Below are 21,668 nucleotides of genomic sequence, written 5' to 3'. Positions count from 1 at the left end.
CAATAGTCAGACGTTTCCCGGACGGCGTCACCGCCCTTCTTGACCATCATTCCTCTTTTCTTTGGGCGCAGGAACCACTCTAGGTCCTCGGAGTGAACCTTCTGGGACAGGTGAGTGTCTTCCCTGCTGGCTTTGGAGTTCCAAAAGCAAACACATCTGCCATTGCCCACTACAAGTCCCGTTGGCTCTGTTAGGAAACCCTGATAGGACATAGGAAGAAGGCTTCGGGACAGAGCGGTGCAGACAAGTAACGTGGCGAGGATTCGGCACGAACCAACGGGCCTAGTGGACCCGACTTGACGTTAGCTTGTCTTTGATCGGGTCCTACGGCCTGGCTCTAACAGCGTCTCCAGGTTTCTTGCCTTCATTTCGATCCCCGCGTGATAAAGAATCGATCCCAGAATTCACAAAATCCCATTGAGCCCCGCCTGAAAGCAATAGGATGAGAGTAGACACAACGATGCCCCTCTCTCAGGATACCTTGTGCTCCTTGCGTTGTGAGGTGAAAGGAGCTAGTGGCCGTGTCATGACAGTTCTTCCCAGTGACCCTCATCCCTGAGCGACAGGGTCGTCAGGGCCCAACGTTCCTTTCGTTTGCAAGCAACCTCATGGAGAGCAGCAGAGGACGATGCGGGTGTCCCCACTTCGAGACGCAGGCCGCCACAAAGATTCCAATTATCCATAACCAGAGACATAGAGAGATCGACAGGCGAGTCGATGACTAGGCGAGGAAAGAAATGAGGAAAGCAATGGGCATGACTGAAGAAAGTGGCCCCTAAGGAAGGAAGGCAACCAGTCCATCCGTCAATGGATCAAGTGAAAGGCTTGAGGCCCACCAGGAAAGAGTCAGGAGGGAGAGCCAATCTTGCAGGGAGGTCGTATTGGAGGAAAGGGCTCGCCGACCCTGGACAGAGAGTCCGTGGAACCACGCCTCCACGTTCTGTGGTGGGCACACGTGAGGGAAGGGTGAAATCCCGCTTGGGGAGTCCAATGCCAGTGTGTTTGAGGTGAGAGGTCCATTGGGTGTTTGTGTCAGGTGTTGGCGGGAGTCCGGTTGCCACGACCCTGGAAGCTGGCAGCGTGGGCAGGACCGCAGGGGGCCCCGGCTTCAGCAGTCCTGGGCGCGTAGCAGGTGAGTGGAGTTGCGAAGCCAGTCTGGCTTCCACAACGAAGCGACGGGCATCGGGCCACGCTGCTGCTCGCGATCACGGTTGACAAGCCAAGGACATGTGAGCCCTTGGCTGGAGACTTGTCAGCCCTGAGAGTCTCCGGCAGCAGGCGTGTGCCTTTGCATCATGCTCCAGAGAGGCAACGTGGCGCGGGACCGCTCTCCGGGGATTGATGCATTAAGGCGGAGCCCGCCGTGGTCTTGGTCTGTGGGGTCTCCCCTGCCACACCCCTGGAGACTCACCATGTGTTGCCGCTGCCCTCTGGAAAAGATGAGAGTTTGCACGGGAGGCTCGTGCCTAGAGCTATCCTCCAGGAGAGCAGTGCCAAGCCAGAGCCTGGGAGGCTTCCAGGTGGATGGGGGCCCTTAGGGCCAGGGGCGGGGCGTGATCATTGAGATTCCAACTCCACAAGGTGGAATCAGAAGGATGGGGTCATGCACACCACAGGGTCATCTGCGTGTCTGTTTCGGCCGTGAGGCAGCATGGACAGGGGGGATGAGCAGGGCTCCTCCAAGGGGGGCTCACAGGGGAGCGCCATCCAGAGCTGGTTGTTCCTGGCCCGAGATGTGGCAGAAGTGAGGTGCAGCCGGCCAGGCGAGTCGATGTCTACGCAGGCATGGCTGAGGTTGCCTTTGGCTTCCCTGGTGGAACAGAGGGGCCCCTCTCTTCCTGGAGCACGGCCTTTGCCCCGACGCCTCCAAAGAGGGCAGATGGGGAAGTTGATGGAATTGCTCTCTGACCCCAGATGCCGCGAGAAGCGCTCTTAGCTGCGGTGGCCTGGGTTTGGCGCGGGGATGTGCTGCCCGCCAGCCCCGTGCCCTGGGCCACTGTGCCACGTCTGTGCCCTGGGAACGCAAATGCTGCCTGGTCTGGACGGGACGGCGTGGTTGGCAGGTTGGGAAGCGTTTGAGGTCTCGAGTGTCCGCTGATGTGCTGTCTCTCTTCTTCGGTTTTCTTCAGGGGGAACCGGCAGCCCGACCGCAAGTGCCAGAGGAGGTAAAGAAGGCAGCACCCCCATGGCCCCTAGCCCGGGAGGGACCAGGCTGCGTTCCCGAGAGCAGTCAGGAGAGACCTTTGAGGCCCTAGGAAATGGCCCTGAGCGGGACCCACATCGCCCTCCAGACTGAGTTGCTGATTGTAGGCCTTGGAGATGAGCTAGCTAGCTGTGGCCATGCTAGGAGTCCCTCCGCGACCCTTTGAGGCTAGGAAGCTCCCTGCTGTCCTCCGCGCCAAGGGAGTGGTCTGCGGGAATCTGCTGCCACCCTGGAGGTCAAAGCCTTTCCCCGCTGTCGTGGCAGGGACCCCAGGAGGTTCCGAGGGCTTGACAGCAGCACCCGGCAGTGAGAGCACACGTGGAGACTCCGGCGCCCCAGGCACGACCTCGGCAGGCAGAGCAGGTATGCCAAGTCGGGAGCTTCTCCTCAGGCACCTCGGGCAAGCGGCCAGTGGCTAATGCCAGGAGGGAGTCGCTCCTGGTCTGTGGGAGGGCCCGTCCTCATGAGCCGACTACCCATGTGTTTGGGGCCATCAGGGCAGCGTGTCTGTCGCATTGTCTCTGACGTGAGTAGCTTGCCACTCACTCACTCCTTTGGAGAAGTCTCACGGAAAAGTGTTCTCCAACCACCATCCCTATGGATCCTGTGCATTCGGTGTGCCGAGGAGGAACGAACGTTTTGGGACTTCTTTGCTCCTGAGCTGCGCCTTTCTCGAGTCTAGTCTCGAAGGCGTTCCATGCTTCCCGTGGTGTGCGGGTAGTCCAAGCACGCTGTGCGGCGCCCCACGAAACTCAGGGCAGCGTGTGCAAGGAGGCCATATGGGTGTACCTCAGGGGCCTCGTTGACTTGGCGTTTGTTTGGTGCCGGCTCGGTCAGTGCCGTGCAGCTCTCCTGGCTGGATCAGTGACTTCCCTCTTGGGAGCCCCGTCCGGTGGGTGTGGGGGCTGCTTTAGGAGCTGGTGGTGAGTTTGCGGGTGCAGAGGGACAGAGGGAGAGAGGATCTTCAGCAGGCTCCACCCAGAGCAGGCTGCCCCCCAAGGGCCTTGATCTCACCCGCCTGAGCTCCTGACCCCAGCTCACAACAATAGTCAGACGTTTCCCGGACGGCGTCACCGCCCTTCTTGACCATCATTCCTCTTTTCTTTGGGCGCAGGAACCACTCTAGGTCCTCGGAGTGAACCTTCTGGGACAGGTGAGTGTCTTCCCTGCTGGCTTTGGAGTTCCAAAAGCAAACACATCTGCCATTGCCCACTACAAGTCCCGTTGGCTCTGTTAGGAAGCCCTGATAGGACATAGGAGGAAGGCTTCGGGACAGAGCGGTGCAGACAAGTAACGTGGCGAGGATTCGGCACGAACCAACGGGCCTAGTGGACCCGACTTGACATTAGCTTGTCTTTGATCGGGTCCTACGGACTGGCTCTAACAGCGTCTCCAGGTTTCTTGCCTTCATTTCGATCCCCGCGTGATAAAGAATCGATCCCAGAATTCACAAAATCCCATTGAGCCCCGCCTGAAAGCAATAGGATGAGAGTAGACACAACGATGCCCCTCTCTCAGGATACCTTGTGCTCCTTGCGTTGTGAGGTGAAAGGAGCTAGTGGCCGTGTCATGACAGTTCTTCCCAGTGACCCTCATCCCTGAGAGACAGGGTCGTCAGGGCCCAACGTTCCTTTCGTTTGCAAGCAACCTCATGGAGAACAGCAGAGGACGATGCGGGTGTCCCCACTTCGAGACGCAGGCCGCCACAAAGATTCCAATTATCCATAACCAGAGACATAGAGAGATCGACAGGCGAGTCGATGACTAGGCGAGGAAAGAAATGAGGAAAGCAATGGGCATGACTGAAGAAAGTGGCCCCTAAGGAAGGAAGGCAACCAGTCCATCCGTCAATGGATCAAGTGAAAGGCTTGAGGCCCACCAGGAAAGAGTCAGGAGGGAGAGCCAATCTTGCAGGGAGGTCGTATTGGAGGAAAGGGCTCGCCGACCCTGGACAGAGAGTCCGTGGAACCACGCCTCCACGTTCTGTGGTGGGCACACGTGAGGGAAGGGTGAAATCCCGCTTGGGGAGTCCAATGCCAGTGTGTTTGAGGTGAGAGGTCCCTTGTGTGTTTGTGTCAGGTGTTGGCGGGAGTCTGGTTGCCACGACCCTGGAAGCTGGCAGCGTGGGCAGGACCGCAGGGGGCCCCGGCTTCACCAGTCCTGGGCGCGTAGCAGGTGAGTGGAGTTGCGAAGCCAGTCTGGCTTCCACAACGAAGCGACGGGCATCGGGCCACGCTGCTGCTCGCGATCACGGTTGACAAGCCAAGGATATGTGAGCCCTTGGCTGGAGACTTGTCAGCCCTGAGAGTCTCCGGCAGCAGGCGTGTGCCTTTGCATCATGCTCCAGAGAGGCAACGTGGCGCGGGACCGCTCTCTGCGGATGGATGCATTAAGGCGGAGCCCGCCGTGGTCTTGGTCTGTGGGGTCTCCCCTGCCACACCCCTGGAGACTCACCATGTGTTGCCGCTGCCCTCTGGAAATGATGAGAGGTTGCACGGGAGGCTCGTGCCTAGAGCTATCCTCCAGGAGAGCAGTGCCAAGCCAGAGCCTGGGAGGCTTCCAGGTGGATGGGGGCCCTTAGGGCCAGGGGCGGGGCGTGATCATTGAGATTCCAACTCCACAAGGTGGAATCAGAAGGATGGATTCATGCACACCACAGGGTCATCTGCGTGTCTGTTTCGGCCGTGAGACAGCATGGACAGGGGGGATGAGCAGGGCTCCTCCAAGGGGGGCTCACAGGGGAGCGCCATCCAGAGCTGGTTGTTCCTGGCCCGAGATGTGGCAGAAGTGAGGTGCAGCCGGCCAGGCGAGTCGATGTCTACGCAGGCATGGCTGAGGTTGCCTTTGGCTTCCCCGGTGGAACAGAGGGGCCCCTCTCTTCCTGGAGCACGGCCTTTGCCCCGACGCCTCCAAAGAGGGCAGATGGGGAAGTTGATGGAATTGCTCTCTGACCCCAGATGCCGCGAGAAGCGCTCTTAGCTGCGGTGGCCTGGGTTTGGCGCGGGGATGTGCTGCCCGCCAGCCCCGTGCCCTGGGCCACTGTGCCACGTCTGTGCCCTGGGAACGCAAATGCTGCCTGGTCTGGACGGGACGGCGTGGTTGGCATGTTGGGAAGCGTTTAAGGTCTCGAGTGTCCGCTGATGTGCTGTCTCTCTTCTTCGGTTTTCTTCAGGGGGAACCGGCAGCCCGACCGCAAGTGCCAGAGGAGGTAAAGAAGGCAGCACCCCCATGGCCCCTAGCCCGGGAGGGACCAGGCTGCGTTCCCGAGAGCAGTCAGGAGAGACCTTTGAGGCCCTAGGAAATGGCCCTGAGCGGGACCCACGTCGCGCTCCAGACTGAGCTGCTGATTGTAGGCCTTGGAGATGAGCTAGCTAGCTGTGGCCATGCTAGGAGTCCCTCCGCGACCCTTTGAGGCTAGGAAGCTCCCTGCTGTCCTCCGCGCCAAGGGAGTGGTCTGCGGGAATCTGCTGCCACCCTGGAGGTCAAAGCCTTTCCCCGCTGTCGTGGCAGGGACCCCAGGAGGTTCCGAGGGCTTGACAGCAGCACCCGGCAGTGAGAGCACACGTGGAGACTCCGGCGCCCCAGGCACGACCTCGGCAGGCAGAGCAGGTATGCCAAGTCGGGAGCTTCTCCTCAGGCACCTCGGGCAAGCGGCCAGTGGCTAATGCCAGGAGGGAGTCGCTCCTGGTCTGTGGGAGGGCCCGTCCTCATGAGCCGACTACCCATGTGTTTGGGGCCATCAGGGCAGCGTGTCTGTCGCATTGTCTCTGACGTGAGTAGCTTGCCACTCACTCACTCCTTTGGAGAAGTCTCACGGAAAAGTGTTCTCCAACCACCATCCCTATGGATCCTGTGCATTCGGTGTGCCGAGGAGGAACGAACGTTTTGGGACTTCTTTGCTCCTGAGCTGCGCCTTTCTCGAGTCTAGTCTCGAAGGCGTTCCATGCTTCCCGTGGTGTGTGGGTAGTCCAAGCACGCTGTGCGGCGCCCCACGAAACTCAGGGCAGCGTGTGCAAGGAGGCCATATGGGTGTACCACAGGGGCCTCGTTGACTTGACGTTTGTTTGGTGCCGGCTCGGTCAGTGCCGTGCAGCTCTCCTGGCTGGATCAGTGACTTCCCTCTTGGGATCCCCGTTCGGTGGGTGTGGGGGCTGCTTTAGGAGCTGGTGGTGAGTTTGCGGGTGCAGAGGGACAGAGGGAGAGAGGATCTTCAGCAGGCTCCACCCAGAGCAGGCTGCCCCCCAAGGGCCTTGATCTCACCCGCCTGAGCTCCTGACCCCAGCTCACAACAATAGTCAGACGTTTCCCGGACGGCGTCACCGCCCTTCTTGACCATCATTCCTCTTTTCTTTGGGCGCAGGAACCACTCTAGGTCCTCGGAGTGAACCTTCTGGGACAGGTGAGTATCTTCACTGCTGGCTTTGGAGTTCCAAAAGCAAACACATCTGCCATTGCCCACTACAAGTCCCGTTGGCTCTGTTAGGAAGCCCTGATAGGACATAGGAGGAAGGCTTCGGGACAGAGCGGTGCAGACAAGTAACGTGGCGAGGATTCGGCACGAACCAACGGGCCTAGTGGACCCGACTTGACATTAGCTTGTCTTTGATCGGGTCCTACGACCTGGCTCTAACAGCGTCTCCAGGTTTCTTGCCTTCATTTCGATCCCCGCGTGATAAAGAATCGATCCCAGAATTCACAAAATCCCATTGAGCCCCGCCTGAAAGCAATAGGATGAGAGTAGACACAACGATGCCCCTCTCTCAGGATACCTTGTGCTCCTTGCGTTGTGAGGTGAAAGGAGCTAGTGGCTGTGTCATGACAGTTCTTCCCAGTGACCCTCATCCCTGAGCGACAGGGTCGTCAGGGCCCAACGTTCCTTTCGTTTGCAAGCAACCTCATGGAGAGCAGCAGAGGACGATGCGGGTGTCCCCACTTCGAGACGCAGGCCGCCACAAAGATTCCAATTATCCATAACCAGAGACATAGAGAGATCGACAGGCGAGTCGATGACTAGGCGAGGAAAGAAATGAGGAAAGTAATGGGCATGACTGAAGAAAGTGGCCCCTAAGGAAGGAAGGCAACCAGTCCATCCGTCAATGGATCAAGTGAAAGGCTTGAGGCCCACCAGGAAAGAGTCAGGAGGGAGAGCCAATCTTGCAGGGAGGTCGTATTGGAGGAAAGGGCTCGCCGACCCTGGACAGAGAGTCCGTGGAACCACGCCTCCACGTTCTGTGGTGGGCACACGTGAGGGAAGGGTGAAATCCCGCTTGGGGAGTCCAATGCCAGTGTGTTTGAGGTGAGAGGTCCCTTGTGTGTTTGTGTCAGGTGTTGGCGGGAGTCCGGTTGCCACGACCCTGGAAGCTGGCAGCGTGGGCAGGACCGCAGGGGGCCCCGGCTTCACCAGTCCTGGGCGCGTAGCAGGTGAGTGGAGTTGCGAAGCCAGTCTGGCAAGCGGCCAGTGGCTAATGCCATGAGGGAGTGGCTCCTGGTGATTGGGAGCACCCATCCTCATGAGCCGACTCTCCCTGTGTTTGGGTCTTCATGAGCTATCTAACTTAGTACATCCTTTTAGTCCCTCTGAGCCGGTTTGAGGCTAGAAAGCTCCCTGCTGTCCTACGTACAATGTGTGTCGTATATAGGAAAGATGTTGTCATTCTCAAAGTAAAACCATTTTTGGCTTTTGTGGCAGGAACCGCAGAACGTTCCGGGGGCTTCATAGAAATACCTGGTAGTGGGAGCACACGTGGAAACCCCAGCACGGCAGTTACGACCTTGGGGTTCAGAGGAGGTATGGCTTTCAATGTAGTCAGTGTCTTCTTATCAGGGACCTCTGGGCAGCTGCCAGTGGCTAAAGCCATGAGGGAGTCATTCCTAGTGAAGTGGGAGGGCCTTTATTCGTGAATTGACTCTATCCATGTTGGGTTGCTTCATGGTAGTGTGTTTCAACTGTCAGCTGAGATGTGAGTAGTTTGCCACTGATTTGCGGAATTCTCATAGAAAAGTGAGGGGGCCACTTGACGGGATGAGCACTGGGTGTTATTCTGTATGTTGGTAAATTGAACACCAATAAAAAATATATTTATTATAAAAAATTTTAAAAAAGTGTTCTTGAACTACTTTCCCTATGGATTGTATGCATTTTCTGCAGTGAGGTGGAAAGAACACTTTATGACTTATTTGCTCCTAAGCTGCTCCTTAGTCTAGTGTAATCTGGAAGCGTTCCATGCACTTGTTGAATGGATAGTCCAAGCACGCTGTGAGGTTCATCATGATCCATTGAGGCAGCGTGACCTCAGAGGCCTTATGGGTTGGTGTCCAAGTTACTGGGTGACTTGTCTTTTTGTTCCAGCCTTGGTACTACCTTTCCGCTCTCTTGAACAAGTGACTTCCTTCTTGGGAGCCCAGTCCGGTTGGTTTTCTTGTGGTGGTAGCGTTGGTTGTAGAGATGCAGAGGGAGAGAGGGAGAGACTCTTCATCAGGCTCCATGCACAGTGGGCTGCCCCCTGAGGGCTTTGATCCCACTAGCCTGAGGTCATGACCCCAGCCCACATCAAGAGTCAGACACTTCCCGGACTGGGTCACCACTTTTCTTGACCCTCATTTCTCTTTTATTGTGCGCAGGAACCACTCTAGGTGTTCGGAGTGAACCTTCTGGGACAGGTTAGTATCTTCCTTGCTGGCTTTGGAGGTCCCAAAACAAACACATGTCCTATTTCCAATTAGTATTCGCTTTGGCTTCTTCAGGAAGCACTGATAGGGCATAGGAGGACGGCTTCGGACAGAGCATTGCAGACAAGTAACGTGGCAAGGTTTCGGCACAAATCGACGGGCCTAGCAGACCTGACTTGACCTTAACTTGTCTTTGACCAGGTCTGACGGGCTGGCTCTAGCAGGGTCTCCAGGTTTCTTTCCTTCCTTTCCATCCCCTCCCGATAAAGAATCGATCCCAGAATTCACTAAATGCCATCGAGCCCTGACTGAAAGAAATAGGATGAGAGAAGACAGAACCATGCCTCTCTCTCAGGATACCTTGTGCTCCTTGTGTGTGTTAGGTGAAAGGAGCAAGTGGCTGTGTCATTACATTTCTTCCCAGTGACTCTCATCCCTGAGCGACAGGGTTGTCAGGGCCCAAGGTTCCCTTCCTTTGCAAGCAACCTCATTGACTCCAATAGAGGTCTATGCAGGTGGCCCCAAATCGAGACACAGGCCACAAAGATTCCAATAATCAATAACCAGAGACATAGAGAGATCGATAGGCGAGCCGATAAATATGTGGGAAAATAAATGAATAAATAACTGGGAATGACTTAATAAAGTAGCAAATATGTAATGAAGTCAATCAATCCATCAATCAATCAATGAAATTAAAGGCAACGAAGCCCACCAGGAAAGCCTTGGAGGAAAAGCAAACCTTGCAGGGAGGTCGTATTGGAGGAAAGGGTTCGCCGACCCTGGACAGAGAGTCCGTGGATCCACGCTTCCATGTTCTGTGGTGGGCACATGTGAGGCAACTGCGATACCCCCTTGGGGAGTCCAATGCCAGTGTGTTTGAGGTGAGAGGTCCCTTGTGTGTTTGTGTCAGGTGTTGGCGGGAGTCCGGTTGCCACGACCCTGGAAGCTGGCAGCGTGGGCAGGACCGCAGGGGGCCCTGGCTTCACCAGTCCTGGGCACCTAACAGGTGAGTGGAGTTCAGAAGCCATTCAACCCTCCACGCCTAAGCGATGGGCATTAGGCCACGCTGCTGCTCACTATCACGGTTGAGAAGCCAATGACATGTGAGGCCTTGGCCGGAGATTTGTCGGCACTGATAGACTTTGGAGCAAGCTTTACTGTTTGTGTCACCCTAAAGAAAAAGGCAGCACTCAACATAGTTTTCTGAAGTGTTGGTGCAAAATTTAAGAGAACTGCTATGGCTTTTCCCAGCCTCATTTTTCCAGTAGTCCTCCTTTGCTGGGTTGTATCACTTCTTCCCTGTCTTATTTGCTAAAGTGGTTTAGTGCTATGGCAAAGTCAGCCTATGGATGACTTTGGGACTTCCTTAAGTGATAGGTATATTTTACATATTTCCTGATTCACTTATATTTATATGGCACCCTATGCTTGGGCTAATGTTCCAATGTAAATGGTTGAATTTAATTCACACAGATACCATAGTTTGGGAAGGTCCCTTTCTCTCTAGATGTATGAATGGAAAGCATGGTGTCTGGACTAACAGTGGCTGGATTATAACCCAGAACACTTCCTCTCCTCTGAATAGCCCTGACTTCTAGTATAGGACCCAGCTTCACTGGAGCATGCCTTTTAGCGGAAGCAAGGAGAATAGGCCTCTCCAGTGCCTCATGGCCTACATTTCAATTCCTCTTTGTTTAAGCACAAAACTTATGGACATTCTCTAAGTAGAGTTGATTTTGTTGACAACCCAAGAAGCCCGAGTTCCCTCCCACCCCTTATGCAGCCAGTCACCCATTTTGACTCCCTCTTAAGGTTCCTCTCATCAGCGTCCCTTTTCCCTGTGATTTTGCTGGGCTGTCAACTGTCCTAATAATCCCTGCAGTTGTTCCCCTAGCTCATCTTCACCTAACCTAGAGCTGTTCAAAGGGTGTTTCCCAGACTAGAACATTAAGCTTCATGGGAACTTTGGGGAAATGCACTTTTTCGGGAACAGTCAGAAGCTGTGGAGGAGCCCAGTGCACTGTATGAACAAGCACTCTCAGCAACCGACATGTGGCACGGTGGACACCTTTTCCTCTCTTTCCTCTCACATCTGTCCCAATGTTCCCTGAAGTCCAGAGTGAGACTTGGGGAACCTCCAGAAACCCTTTCATCACAAAGTCCTCAACCAACTAAAATCCTCCAGTCCTTCTGATTGCTTTCAGGACAAGCCAGAGGTCCTGTGGCAACCGTGAAAAGTCACTGTTTTAGTATCCACCATGGGATTGCTCTTTCTGGATTCATAAACTAAGCTGGCGCCTGAGTTCCTCTTCTTCCTTTAGTTTTCTCTTGCCAAACAGTTGATATAATATGTATTTTGCAAATTCTGTCTGGAAGAAATTAGAATTTGCATGACAGTAACTTGCCAAATGATATCCCCTAGAGCAGCACAAACCCAGAACCTTGGTTGCTTCCATGCAGATTAGTGCATTTACGGATATTGTAGGGGCATGTCCCTGAGATTCCATCTCCAAATGTTGAATCGTAGTGATATTTTTACTCAGTAGAAGTCAATATCTATGGCTTTTGTTTGCCTTGATCTTTCAAGGTGTTTTTTATTTTATTTTTTTAAGATTTTATTTATTCATGAGAGACACAGAAAGTGAGAGAGGCAGAGACACAGGCAGAAGGAGAAGCAGGCTCCATGCAGGGAGCCTGACGTGGGACTCGATCTCGGGTGTCCAGGATAAGGCCCTGGACTGAAGGCAGTGCTAAACCGCTGAACCACCTAGGCTGCCCCCTATATGTGCTTTTTAGTAGTGTACTCTAATTTGTATAGATCTTTTATATAAATAATATTAGTTTTGTCATATATAAAGTGTGATAATCAGAATCTTGCTATTTGGAAATAAATGCCTTTCTCCACTTTTTTCAGTGACTTCAGAAGGTTCAGAGTCCTTCAGAAAAGCACCGGGGTTTGAGGACACAAGTGGTGTCCCAACTGCTCCGAGTTCATCCTTGGGCGTCAGACCAGGTATGGACATGAAACATCTGAATCCTCTCTCTACTCATCTTAGGGTAGTTTCTAATGTCTTCTTAAGATTTCATTATTGATGATGTACGTGTGCACAGCTTCATGAACTGACTCTTCTTATTGTGGTGAACCTAATATCTTGTTTCTCTCACATTAGCTCAGACATGGTGTATTTTGCAGTCCTAAATTCCCACCTTTTGGCTTCTGCACCTGAGTCTTGGGTGTTATACTGTTTTGAATTGACCTCTTGGCTACAAATATGAGTCCAGAAATAATCCAGAAATAAGTCCAGAAATAATCAAATACATGAAACAATGTCATCAATGTTTATTTGGAAAGTACTTTAAAACAGGGTATAACACCAACACTTCTCCTTATTTAAATATCTCATAATACACAATTTTTAAAAAGATTTTATTTATTCATGAGAGACACACACAGAGAGAGAGAGAGAGAGAGAGAAGCAGAGACACAGGCAGAGGGAGAAGCAGGTTCCATGCAGGGAGCCTGACGTGGGACTTGATCCCGGGTCTCCAGGATCAGGGCCTGGGCTGAAGGCAGCGCTAAACCGCTGAGCCTCCCGGGCTGCCCCTATAATACACAATTATATATTTTGACTAGAAGAACTTGATCACTGGCCGTTTCAAATCTAGTACTCCAAGCAATGAAATGATACCATCTCAATCATGTTGAATTGGTTTAGAATTTCATTCAGACCATGACTTTTGTAAGAGCCATACATGTAAAACAAAACAATGAGAAGTCTCTTTTATCAGAACCCAATATACAAGAGTGATGTAGATGGATATAAAAACTGTCGACCATTTTAATAATATATTTCCTTTACTGGCTTCTATATGTTTCCTTTTAAAACTATTAATATACCATTTTAAATCTACAGTAATATATATGATGTACCAGTACTGTGTTTATCTACTAGTGTAACAGGAGTGCCTGTTGGAAGTACAACTGGAGCTATTGATGCCATCACAACTAGATCAACTTTCACTGGCATCAGCTCACCTGGGCTATTTGGTATTGCTCTATCATATGCTTAGCTGTGACCTAAAGTTTTCATGAGAAGTTTAAGTGAACTTGACAATGCTGTGGTTTTAATTGCTGTGATTTTAGGACAAGTGAAGAGGAGTAGTTTGATCATTTTTATCTCAACTGTCTCAACTGTCTTAGATACTATAATTGCCAGATAAAGGTGCAAGATGCCATTGAAATGTGAACTTCACATAAATAAGGAATACCTTCTTAGTAAAAGAATGTCCCATTGAGATGTGATTGTTATTTATCTGGAATTCAAATATACTCAGTGTCTTGTGTTATTATTCACTAAATCTGGCAACTCCATTGCGGACTGATAGCCATTGTTCTTTTCAATTGGGATCAGCAGAAGAGGGGTTTGTAGCCACTGTTGTAGCTACTGGTGACAGCACTTTTGGAGCTGAATGAGCACAATCAGAATAAATCCAGACAATGAAAATGTGATTTCTTTACTTAAAATTTTATAGACACAATGTGTCCTGAGGAATTTAATTATTATTTTTTGTGTAATGTCAAAACTGGAGATCAGAAATAAATCAAGAGCTTTTTGTTGTGTACATAACATCATACTGAGTACTCGAGAGAACAGAATAGTCATGTACTTGTTCTCTTAGAACTCGATTTTTGAGCAAGAGAAATGAATATTTATATACATGCAAAGGCAAATTCCAGATATGGCACACATAAATCAAAATCAAGGAAATGTTCCATGACAGGCTTTTGAATGGGAACTCAGAGGAAATTCTAGTAAGAGAACCAATTAATTGGAGTTTAAAACAGCAGAGTTATTCTATTTTGGAAATAATATGATATTATGATAAGTGCAATATGACTACATGTGCTTTAACTTGGGCAAAAACTCACAACATGAGTGAACTGAGTGAAATTGTAGGATATGTTGAATTTAATGGCAATAAAGAGCAGTCATATTTCAGCTGTTGGGGTCATAGAATTGAAAACAAAACCCTCTCTGGAACCAGAAGCCCAGGTCCCAAGACAGTAGAGAAAGAAAAGAGTTTTATAATTGAATAAGTACTAAACTAGAAAGGATGCAAATTACTGGCAATTCACTAAGATTGTAAAGACAGGAATCTCACAAGCAGACAATGCTTTACATATATTTTTTCAAGAAAAATGATTACTAGTTCTCAAGTGAGGAGATGAGGGGACTTTAAAACACCATTTATTATACACAGTTTATCCTAAATTCACCTGGTAATTGGGGTGACAATTTGATTATTTAACTAGCTTTATACAAGGGCAAAATAAACTCCAAAGGGAGGAAGGTTTGTAACTAGAGGGAGATAAGGGTACTATCTCCATTCATGTTTACATTTCTAGGATACAGCTCCTAGAGTCTTGGGAAAGACCTTCCTGGGTCATCAAGCTGGAAGAGATCTATTCATATTTTTAAAAAAGATTTACATACATTTTAAAGACAGATAAAAAAATCTAAAATGACAAGTTTTCTAAAGCAAATGGTCTAAGAAAAGGAAGGGGGGTGTCTCTCCTTATTTCCACCAGAGAGAATTAAGCCTCTTATTTTAAATGTTTATTTGTCCTTACACAAACCATCCTCCGAAGATGATCAGGTTCATATTTTAATTAGGTAACTTGTTTTTTTTATTGTAAAATTAAGCCATACCTAAGGTCTTGTTTGAAGCAACCCGTGGAACTGGAAGTGGCAGTACCCCTGGGAAAGCAGGCACTAGATCCCCAAGTACTAGGAAATCAGGCGAGTCTGGTCCTCACTTTCAGCTGTGTCCAACCATACCTCCCTCAGCAGGGTGTGATGTGGACTAAAGGATTTTTAATTTGCATTGATGATCTTAGAATTGGGTAGCATTTAAGCTCAATGGGGAACCAGTGGGGGTGGAAAAGAGCTAGGAAAACAGTGGCTGTATACATTGACATCTACACAGACCTTCTGCAAACCATAAGTATCACTGGGCCCACATCTGTAGTGTTTAGAGGGACAGAGAAGACTGAGACTCCGATGACTAGGATAGATGGCTCTGGATCTCATAGTGGAGTTGAGGGCATCTAAAAGGAGAGGGGAGTATAAAGAGGTGCTTAATAATGGTAGAACATAGATAGCATCAACTAGAGTTTACTTCCAAGGTTGAAAGGCCCCAACCTGAACAGAAAGTACTGAGAGAAGTTCTGAAGCTAGCAAAGCAGAGCACTGGTTGTCAGAAAGAAGAAGGAGAAGGAGAGGATTGGGGGAGAAAGAGGATGAGGAGGAGAAGGAAGAGGAAGTGCAGGAGGAGAAGGAGAAGAAGAGGAGAAAAGAAAGAAGTCTTTAAAGCTAAGGGCTCAAAAAAACAGAATAGTAATTAAGAGTTAGAAGACAGACAAAGGAAAGATGCCACTTGAAAAGAGAACCCTCCCTTCACCATAAACAACATAAGAGGAAGCCCTTGATTTGAGAAATCTGGTGAGCCACACAAAAGGCTCTCTCTCCCCACTACGTAGGATCACCTGCTATGTTTCAGGAAAATCCAAGGCAGAAAAACATGAAAAAGAAAAATAAAATTCCAATATATATAGAAAGCTATTCATTTGCATAAATTTTTAGCCATTCTCAGCAATAGCAAGCAAACTTTAAAATCTAGTCATGAATCAGAGGAAACAAAACATTAACAAGAGTTTAAACTGCAGATATAGACATCAGAATTATAAATTTAAAACACCGAGGGTCAAAATAGATAAACAATAGGAAGATGTTAAATTAGACCTGATGAAAACACAGGAGAAATATTGAAAAATAAAGAAAAATTATCTAAAAACTACAGACCAATTAAAGGCTACCACCAGAGAATGCATATGAGACTGAAATTCAGCATGGCAGGAGACATAGAGAATAGAATTGAAAAGATCCAAAAAATACCACAGGCATTTTTTAAAAAAAGGTAAAGTGAATCAGAGTCAGACATCACTACAGGAAACAGACAAAAACATCTAACATATGTCTTATTGCAGTTTCTGGAGAAGCAAAAGCAATGAAACAGAACTAATATTTAAAACTGCAAATCAGGACAAGTTTCCTGCAATTAAAAGAGAAATCCTAAATTTACATATTGAAAAGATCTGTCATATACCTGGAAAATTAAATCCTGAACAATTTGGTGAGTTATTTTATAAAACTGTTAGAGAAAGAAAGAAGAAAGAAAGAAAGAAAGAAAGAAAGAAAGAAAGAAAGAAAGAAAGAAAGAAGAAAAGAAAAGAAGAAAAGAAAGAGAAATCTGTTAGCCTTGAAGAATACATTCTTTAGAACTTGAGGTAAAAAGAAAAGGCATTTAAAAAGACAGAAAATCAGGTTGGCATCAGACTCATCAAGACAGGGTGGCATTAAGAAACTCAAGGAAGGGGACACCTGGGTGGCTCAGTGGTTGAACGTCTGCCTTTGGCCCAGGGCATGATCCTGGAGCCCCAGGATTGAGTCCCACATCAGGCTCCCTGCATGTAGCCTATGTCTCTCTCTGCCTGTGTCTCTGCCTTTCTCTCACTGTGTCTCTCATGAATAAACAAATAAAATCTTAAAAAAAAAAAGAAACTCAAAGAAGGAAAATGTGGAGTAAGGGTTGTTACTGAAGCTAAATGTAATTCAGGTATCAAGCTCTAGGAAAATAGTTGAAAACATGAAGGAATTCAGAGAATTATGTACCCATGAACCCTTCATAATAAAAACACTAGAGGATGAGTATTAAGCAACAAAGAGATGCTTTGAAAATGACCAAAATGATTATAGCACTATTTTTACCTGTAGCTCTCAAACTAGAATCAAAGTTGAAAGGTGGAAGAAAACTACATAATTTAAATTTAAATTTATTTTTATAATTTACATACTTGACCAACTAAAAATATCATAGTAATAAATAGATGGGGAAGCTGTGGAAAACAAAGGCAAATGAAAAAATAAATATCCTTACTACTTACAACGCATTGACATGTCCTTGAAATAGGTAGAGTGACATTTCTTAAAGAATTCAACTGACTGGATGTTAATACTTTGCTTAGGGCAAAAGATAATCTTAGCCTGATGCCCAGGATCCTGTAAGTCTACTTTAACATGTATAAATTCTTTTGGAATCTCTACTCCCCAACATACATGTTGGCAATCATCTGCCAAGCATATGACCCACCCATATTTATTGGAAGGGTCTCATGACTAAGGTTTTATTAGATGGTAATAACTTTTCCCAACAATACCTAGCCCTCTCAAGGTTTTAAAAACCTTGCTTCCAAAATTTCTTAGAGATTTTCAGTATCCTTAACTCCCTCTCAACTTGAAAGTGTATAATGGGCCACTCCTCATGACCCCAGTACAGTTATTTCTGCCCATGGGGCCTGTCCTTGTGCTTTAATAAAACCACCTTTTTGCATCAAAGATATCTCAAGATCTCAAGGATTCTTTCTTGGCTGTCCACTCTGAACCCCAACATCTTTCCTACATCAGCAATAAGAAGGAAGATGAAATAATATTGGTGATTAGGTAATAGTCAAACATATTATTTAAAGCTCATGAACCAGATGAGAGAAGCTCAAGTTTATTAAACTAGTAAAAACAAATAGAATTAAGAAAGAAAATGGCATTTGAATTAGAAAATACAGAATAAGGGGAGGAGAAGGGAAGAAGAAATATAATAATAATATAATAATTATTATTACTTATTTAGGGAGAACCAGTAGATACTACCTGAAAGAAAATTGGGAGAGTGCTAAAGGGGTTATATAAAAATATTACTATAAAATATAACTTATCAAAATAGAAATAAAGCAAAAAGCCAAAGAAGGAACAATTTAAGAGTTGCATAGCAACTAACAAATGGCTGAAATTAGAATCAAAAAGCACACAAAATAAGGTTTAATAATCATTCCCACTAATTTTTAGGGAAACTTTTTTCAAAATTAGAAAATCTATTAATAGAGTTTGCACTAACAAACCTAAGGGAAATAAAAACAACTGTTATCTACATAGAGGCTAAAAAAGACATTTGACAAATGTTCAATAATAATTTCTAATGGGGAAAAAATCCCAAAATAAACCAGCTGCCCAAGCTGTGTTCATATATAAACACTTTTCCTAGAACCAGTATCATGCAATTAAGCAAATGAACCCCTCAACCTCTGTAACCTCAGTTTTCTTATCAGTAAAAAATATAATCTATTGAGTGACATAGTGATGAGAATACAATGAAATAATGAATAAATGTATGTCAAAGTGCATCTTTGGAAATATATAAAGGGTAATATTGCTGTAGGAAAATGGAAATTTTTGTAGTATTTTTGATGGAAGTTAATTTAAATCAGAATTACCTATCTCCTAGCTTAAGAAATTCTGGGAATGAGGCTTTCTCATTTTCTCCCTTTATAGTAAGTACATCTGAAACATCTGGTGGTGTAACCAGTGGAGATGAAAATAAACCTGCATCACCCAGCAGCAGTACTACAAGCTCTTCAGATAAACCAGGTGAGATTAGCTAAACACAAAAAGTCACAAATATCAGATATTTACTTAGTTGGACATCCTTCCTGCTTAAAAAATAGCATTGCAATTCAAATATTATGTGAGTTAGAAAGATTGCCATTAAATTCTTTGTTACTCAGTATTTAAGAACTATTGGGTTATCAGTGCAACACATGATTCACAGATAATGAGAGTAATCTGAAAGTTCAGGTGATCTTCATTACTAAATAAGACTAATGCAGAATTTTGAATCTGATATTCTTAGATGGCCAATATAGAAATCACTAGAATGTTACCTGATGCAACTTTAACTGAGTTAAGTAAGAAAATAGTAGTGACCATCTAACATTTCATATTATATTTGGTTCTTAAATGTTTTTTTGAGTTAGGGACATTTGCTCACCCAGTTAGTTACATTTTTTCATCTAAGGTTTGCATTGCTCTACACAAAATCACTTAGACAACATACAAATTAAGAGTATTAGACAACTACAAAATGATATGTAAGCTATTTTTGCATTTTATCAATGATATCTTTTTCCCCTAATAGAAATATTTGAGAGTTTGATAAATTATTTTTTCTTAAATAATAGGCTTCTGGATATTAAATAGTTATCACACATCAGCAAGTATATTCAAATTCAAGTTAGAATTTTTCATCTTGCAATCTTTAGTAGTACCTTTAGTATTCAGAAAATTTCATGATTTAGTATGAGAAATGTCATGATTTAAAATATTAACATATTTCTTTATAAGTTCTTTATTGAACAGAAAAGTGATCAGGAACCTTGATGAACAGTTTCCCCATTTCTAAGAATAATCAGTAATATTGCCTTCTGAAATGTCTAAAAATCCAGAAAATAATTTACTCCTTAAAATCTGTACACACTGGTTAAAAAAATTCTTCTTTTCTAGAATTTGCAAATAGGACATGACTATACATGCCTCATTTGCTTAAAGCTCATCTGATGGGGAAATATGCAATGAGTGTATGCCCTGTGCAATGGTTATAGCCACCCTTTAGTAAACAATGTTTGTGTCTCTTGATACTTAACTTCTTTCAAGGGACTAAAGATATGGACCAGAGAGGAAAAAAAAAAGGAAGAGAAAAAGAAGGGGATTGGTAAATATTTCTCATGAAATAGGCAAAAAAAAGTGCTTGAAAAATGTAATTGATAAAATAAAATAATACTGTTTTTATACTTTATTTTTTACTGGATATATTGAGTACAACTTAATTAAATAAAGATATGAGGTAGTCATTTACCATCATATAATATCATTTGTAAAGTCATCTTAATCTGTTTTTGCAAAAATAAAACGATAATCACAAAAAGTATATTAAGCATAGAATGAACAAAATACTTTCACATATTTTTCCTTTCTTTTTTTTTTAATTTATTTTTTATTGGTGTTCAATTTACTAACATACAGAATAACCCCCAGTGCCCGTCACCCATTCACTCCCACCCCCCGCCCTCCTCCCCTTCTACCACCCCTAGTTTCCCAGAGTTAGCAGTCTTTACGTTCTGTCTCCCTTTCTGATATTTCCCACACATTTCTTCTCCCTTCCCTTATATTCCCTTTCACTATTATTTATATTCCCCAAATGAATGAGAACATATAATGTTTGTCCTTCTCCGACTGACTTACTTCACTCAGCATAATACCCTCCAGTTCCATCCACGTTGAAGCAAATGGTGGGTATTTGTCATTTCTAATAGCTGAGTAATATTCCATTGTATACATAAACCACATCTTCTTTATCCATTCATCTTTCGTTGGACACCGAGGCTCCTTCCACAGTTTGGCTATCGTGGCCATGGCTGCTATAAACATCGGGGTGCAGGTGTCCCGGCGTTTCATTGCATTTGTATCTTTGGGGTAAATCCCCAACAGTGCAATTGCTGGGTCGTAGGGCAGGTATATTTTTAACTGTTTGAGGAACCTCCACACAGTTTTCCAGAGTGGCTGCACCAGTTCACATTCCCACCAACAGTGTAAGAGGGTTCCCTTTTCTCCGCATCCTCTCCAACATTTGTTGTTTCCTGCCTTGTTAATTTTCCCCATTCTCACTGGTGTGAGGTGGTATCTCATTGTGGTTTTGATTTGTATTTCCCTGATGGCAAGTGATACAGAGCATTTTCTCATATGCATGTTGGCCATGTCTATGTCTTCCTCTGTGAGATTTCTGTTCATGTCTTTTGCCCATGTCATGATTGGATTGTTTGTTTCTTTGGTGTTGAGTTTAGTAAGTTCTTTATAGATCTTGGAAACTAGCCCTTTATCTGATACGTGATTTGCAAATATCTTCTCCCATTCTGTAGGTTGTCTTTGAGTTTTGTTGACTGTATCCTTTGCTGTGCAAAAGCTTCTTATCTTGATGAAGTCCCAATAGTTCCTTTTTGCTTTTGTTTCTTTTGCCTTCGTGGATGTATCTTGCAAGAAGTTACTGTGGCCGAGTTCAAAAAGGGTGTTGCCTGTGTTCTCCTCTAGGATTTTGATGGAATCTTGTCTCACATTTAGATCTTTCATCCATTTTTTTTTTGATCTTTCATCCATTTTGAGTTTATCTTTGTGTATGGTGCAAGAGAGTGGTCTAGTTTCATTCTTCTGCATGTGGATGTCCAATTTTCCCAGCACCATTTATTGAAGAGACTTTCTTCCAATGGATAGTCTTTCCTCCTTTATCGAATATTAGTTGACCATAAAGTTCAGGGTCCACTTCTGGGTTCTCTATTCTGCTGCATTGTGTATGTGTCTGTTTTTGTGCCAGTACCACACTGTCTTGATGACCACAGCTTTGTAGTACAACCTGAAATCTGGCATTGTGATGCCCCCAGATATGGTTTTCTTTTTTAAAATTCCCCTGGCTATTCGGGGTCTTTTCTGATTCCACACAAATCTTAAAATAATTTGTTCTAACTCTCTGAAGAAAGTCCATGGTATTTTGATAGGGATTGCATTAAACGTGTATATTGCCCTGGGTAACATTGACATTTTCACAATATTAATTCTGCCAATCCATGAGAATGGAATATTTTTCCATCTCTTTGTGTCTTCCTCAATTTCTTTCAGAAGTGTTCTATAGTTTTGAGGGTATAGATCCTTTACATCTTTGGTTAGGTTTATTCCTAGGTATCTTATGCTTTTGGGTGCAATTGTAAATGGGATTGACTCCTTAATTTCTCTTTCTTCAGTCTCATTGTTACTGTATAGAAATGCCACTGACTTCTGGGCATTGATTTTGTATCCTG

The 21,668-nt window shown here is 46.0% G+C and overlaps 1 protein-coding gene and 1 long non-coding RNA gene across 2 annotated transcripts in view; both read left to right on the top strand.

Annotated features, from left to right (window-relative positions):
* Positions 1 to 7,129, top strand: part of LOC140617267 (uncharacterized) — a 237,500-nt gene extending 230,371 nt beyond the window's left edge. Inside the window, exon 39 of the long non-coding RNA XR_012017495.1 lies at positions 6,564 to 7,129. This is a non-coding gene — a long non-coding RNA (uncharacterized lncRNA). The remainder of the gene's footprint in view (positions 1 to 6,563) is intronic.
* Positions 7,130 to 7,825: 696 nt separating this feature from the next.
* Positions 7,826 to 21,668, top strand: part of MUC19 (mucin 19, oligomeric) — a 30,394-nt gene continuing 16,551 nt past the window's right edge. Inside the window, exons 1-5 of the mRNA XM_072797834.1 lie at positions 7,826 to 7,991; positions 8,825 to 8,863; positions 9,786 to 9,881; positions 11,790 to 11,888; positions 18,319 to 18,414. Of these exons, the coding sequence (XP_072653935.1) occupies positions 7,826 to 7,991; positions 8,825 to 8,863; positions 9,786 to 9,881; positions 11,790 to 11,888; positions 18,319 to 18,414 (496 nt within the window). The remainder of the gene's footprint in view (positions 7,992 to 8,824; positions 8,864 to 9,785; positions 9,882 to 11,789; positions 11,889 to 18,318; positions 18,415 to 21,668) is intronic.

This window comes from Canis lupus, chromosome 25 (genome assembly GCF_048164855.1).
Source record: "Canis lupus baileyi chromosome 25, mCanLup2.hap1, whole genome shotgun sequence".
NCBI lineage: Eukaryota > Metazoa > Chordata > Mammalia > Carnivora > Canidae > Canis > Canis lupus.
This window is presented reverse-complemented; position numbering and strand designations above follow the sequence as displayed.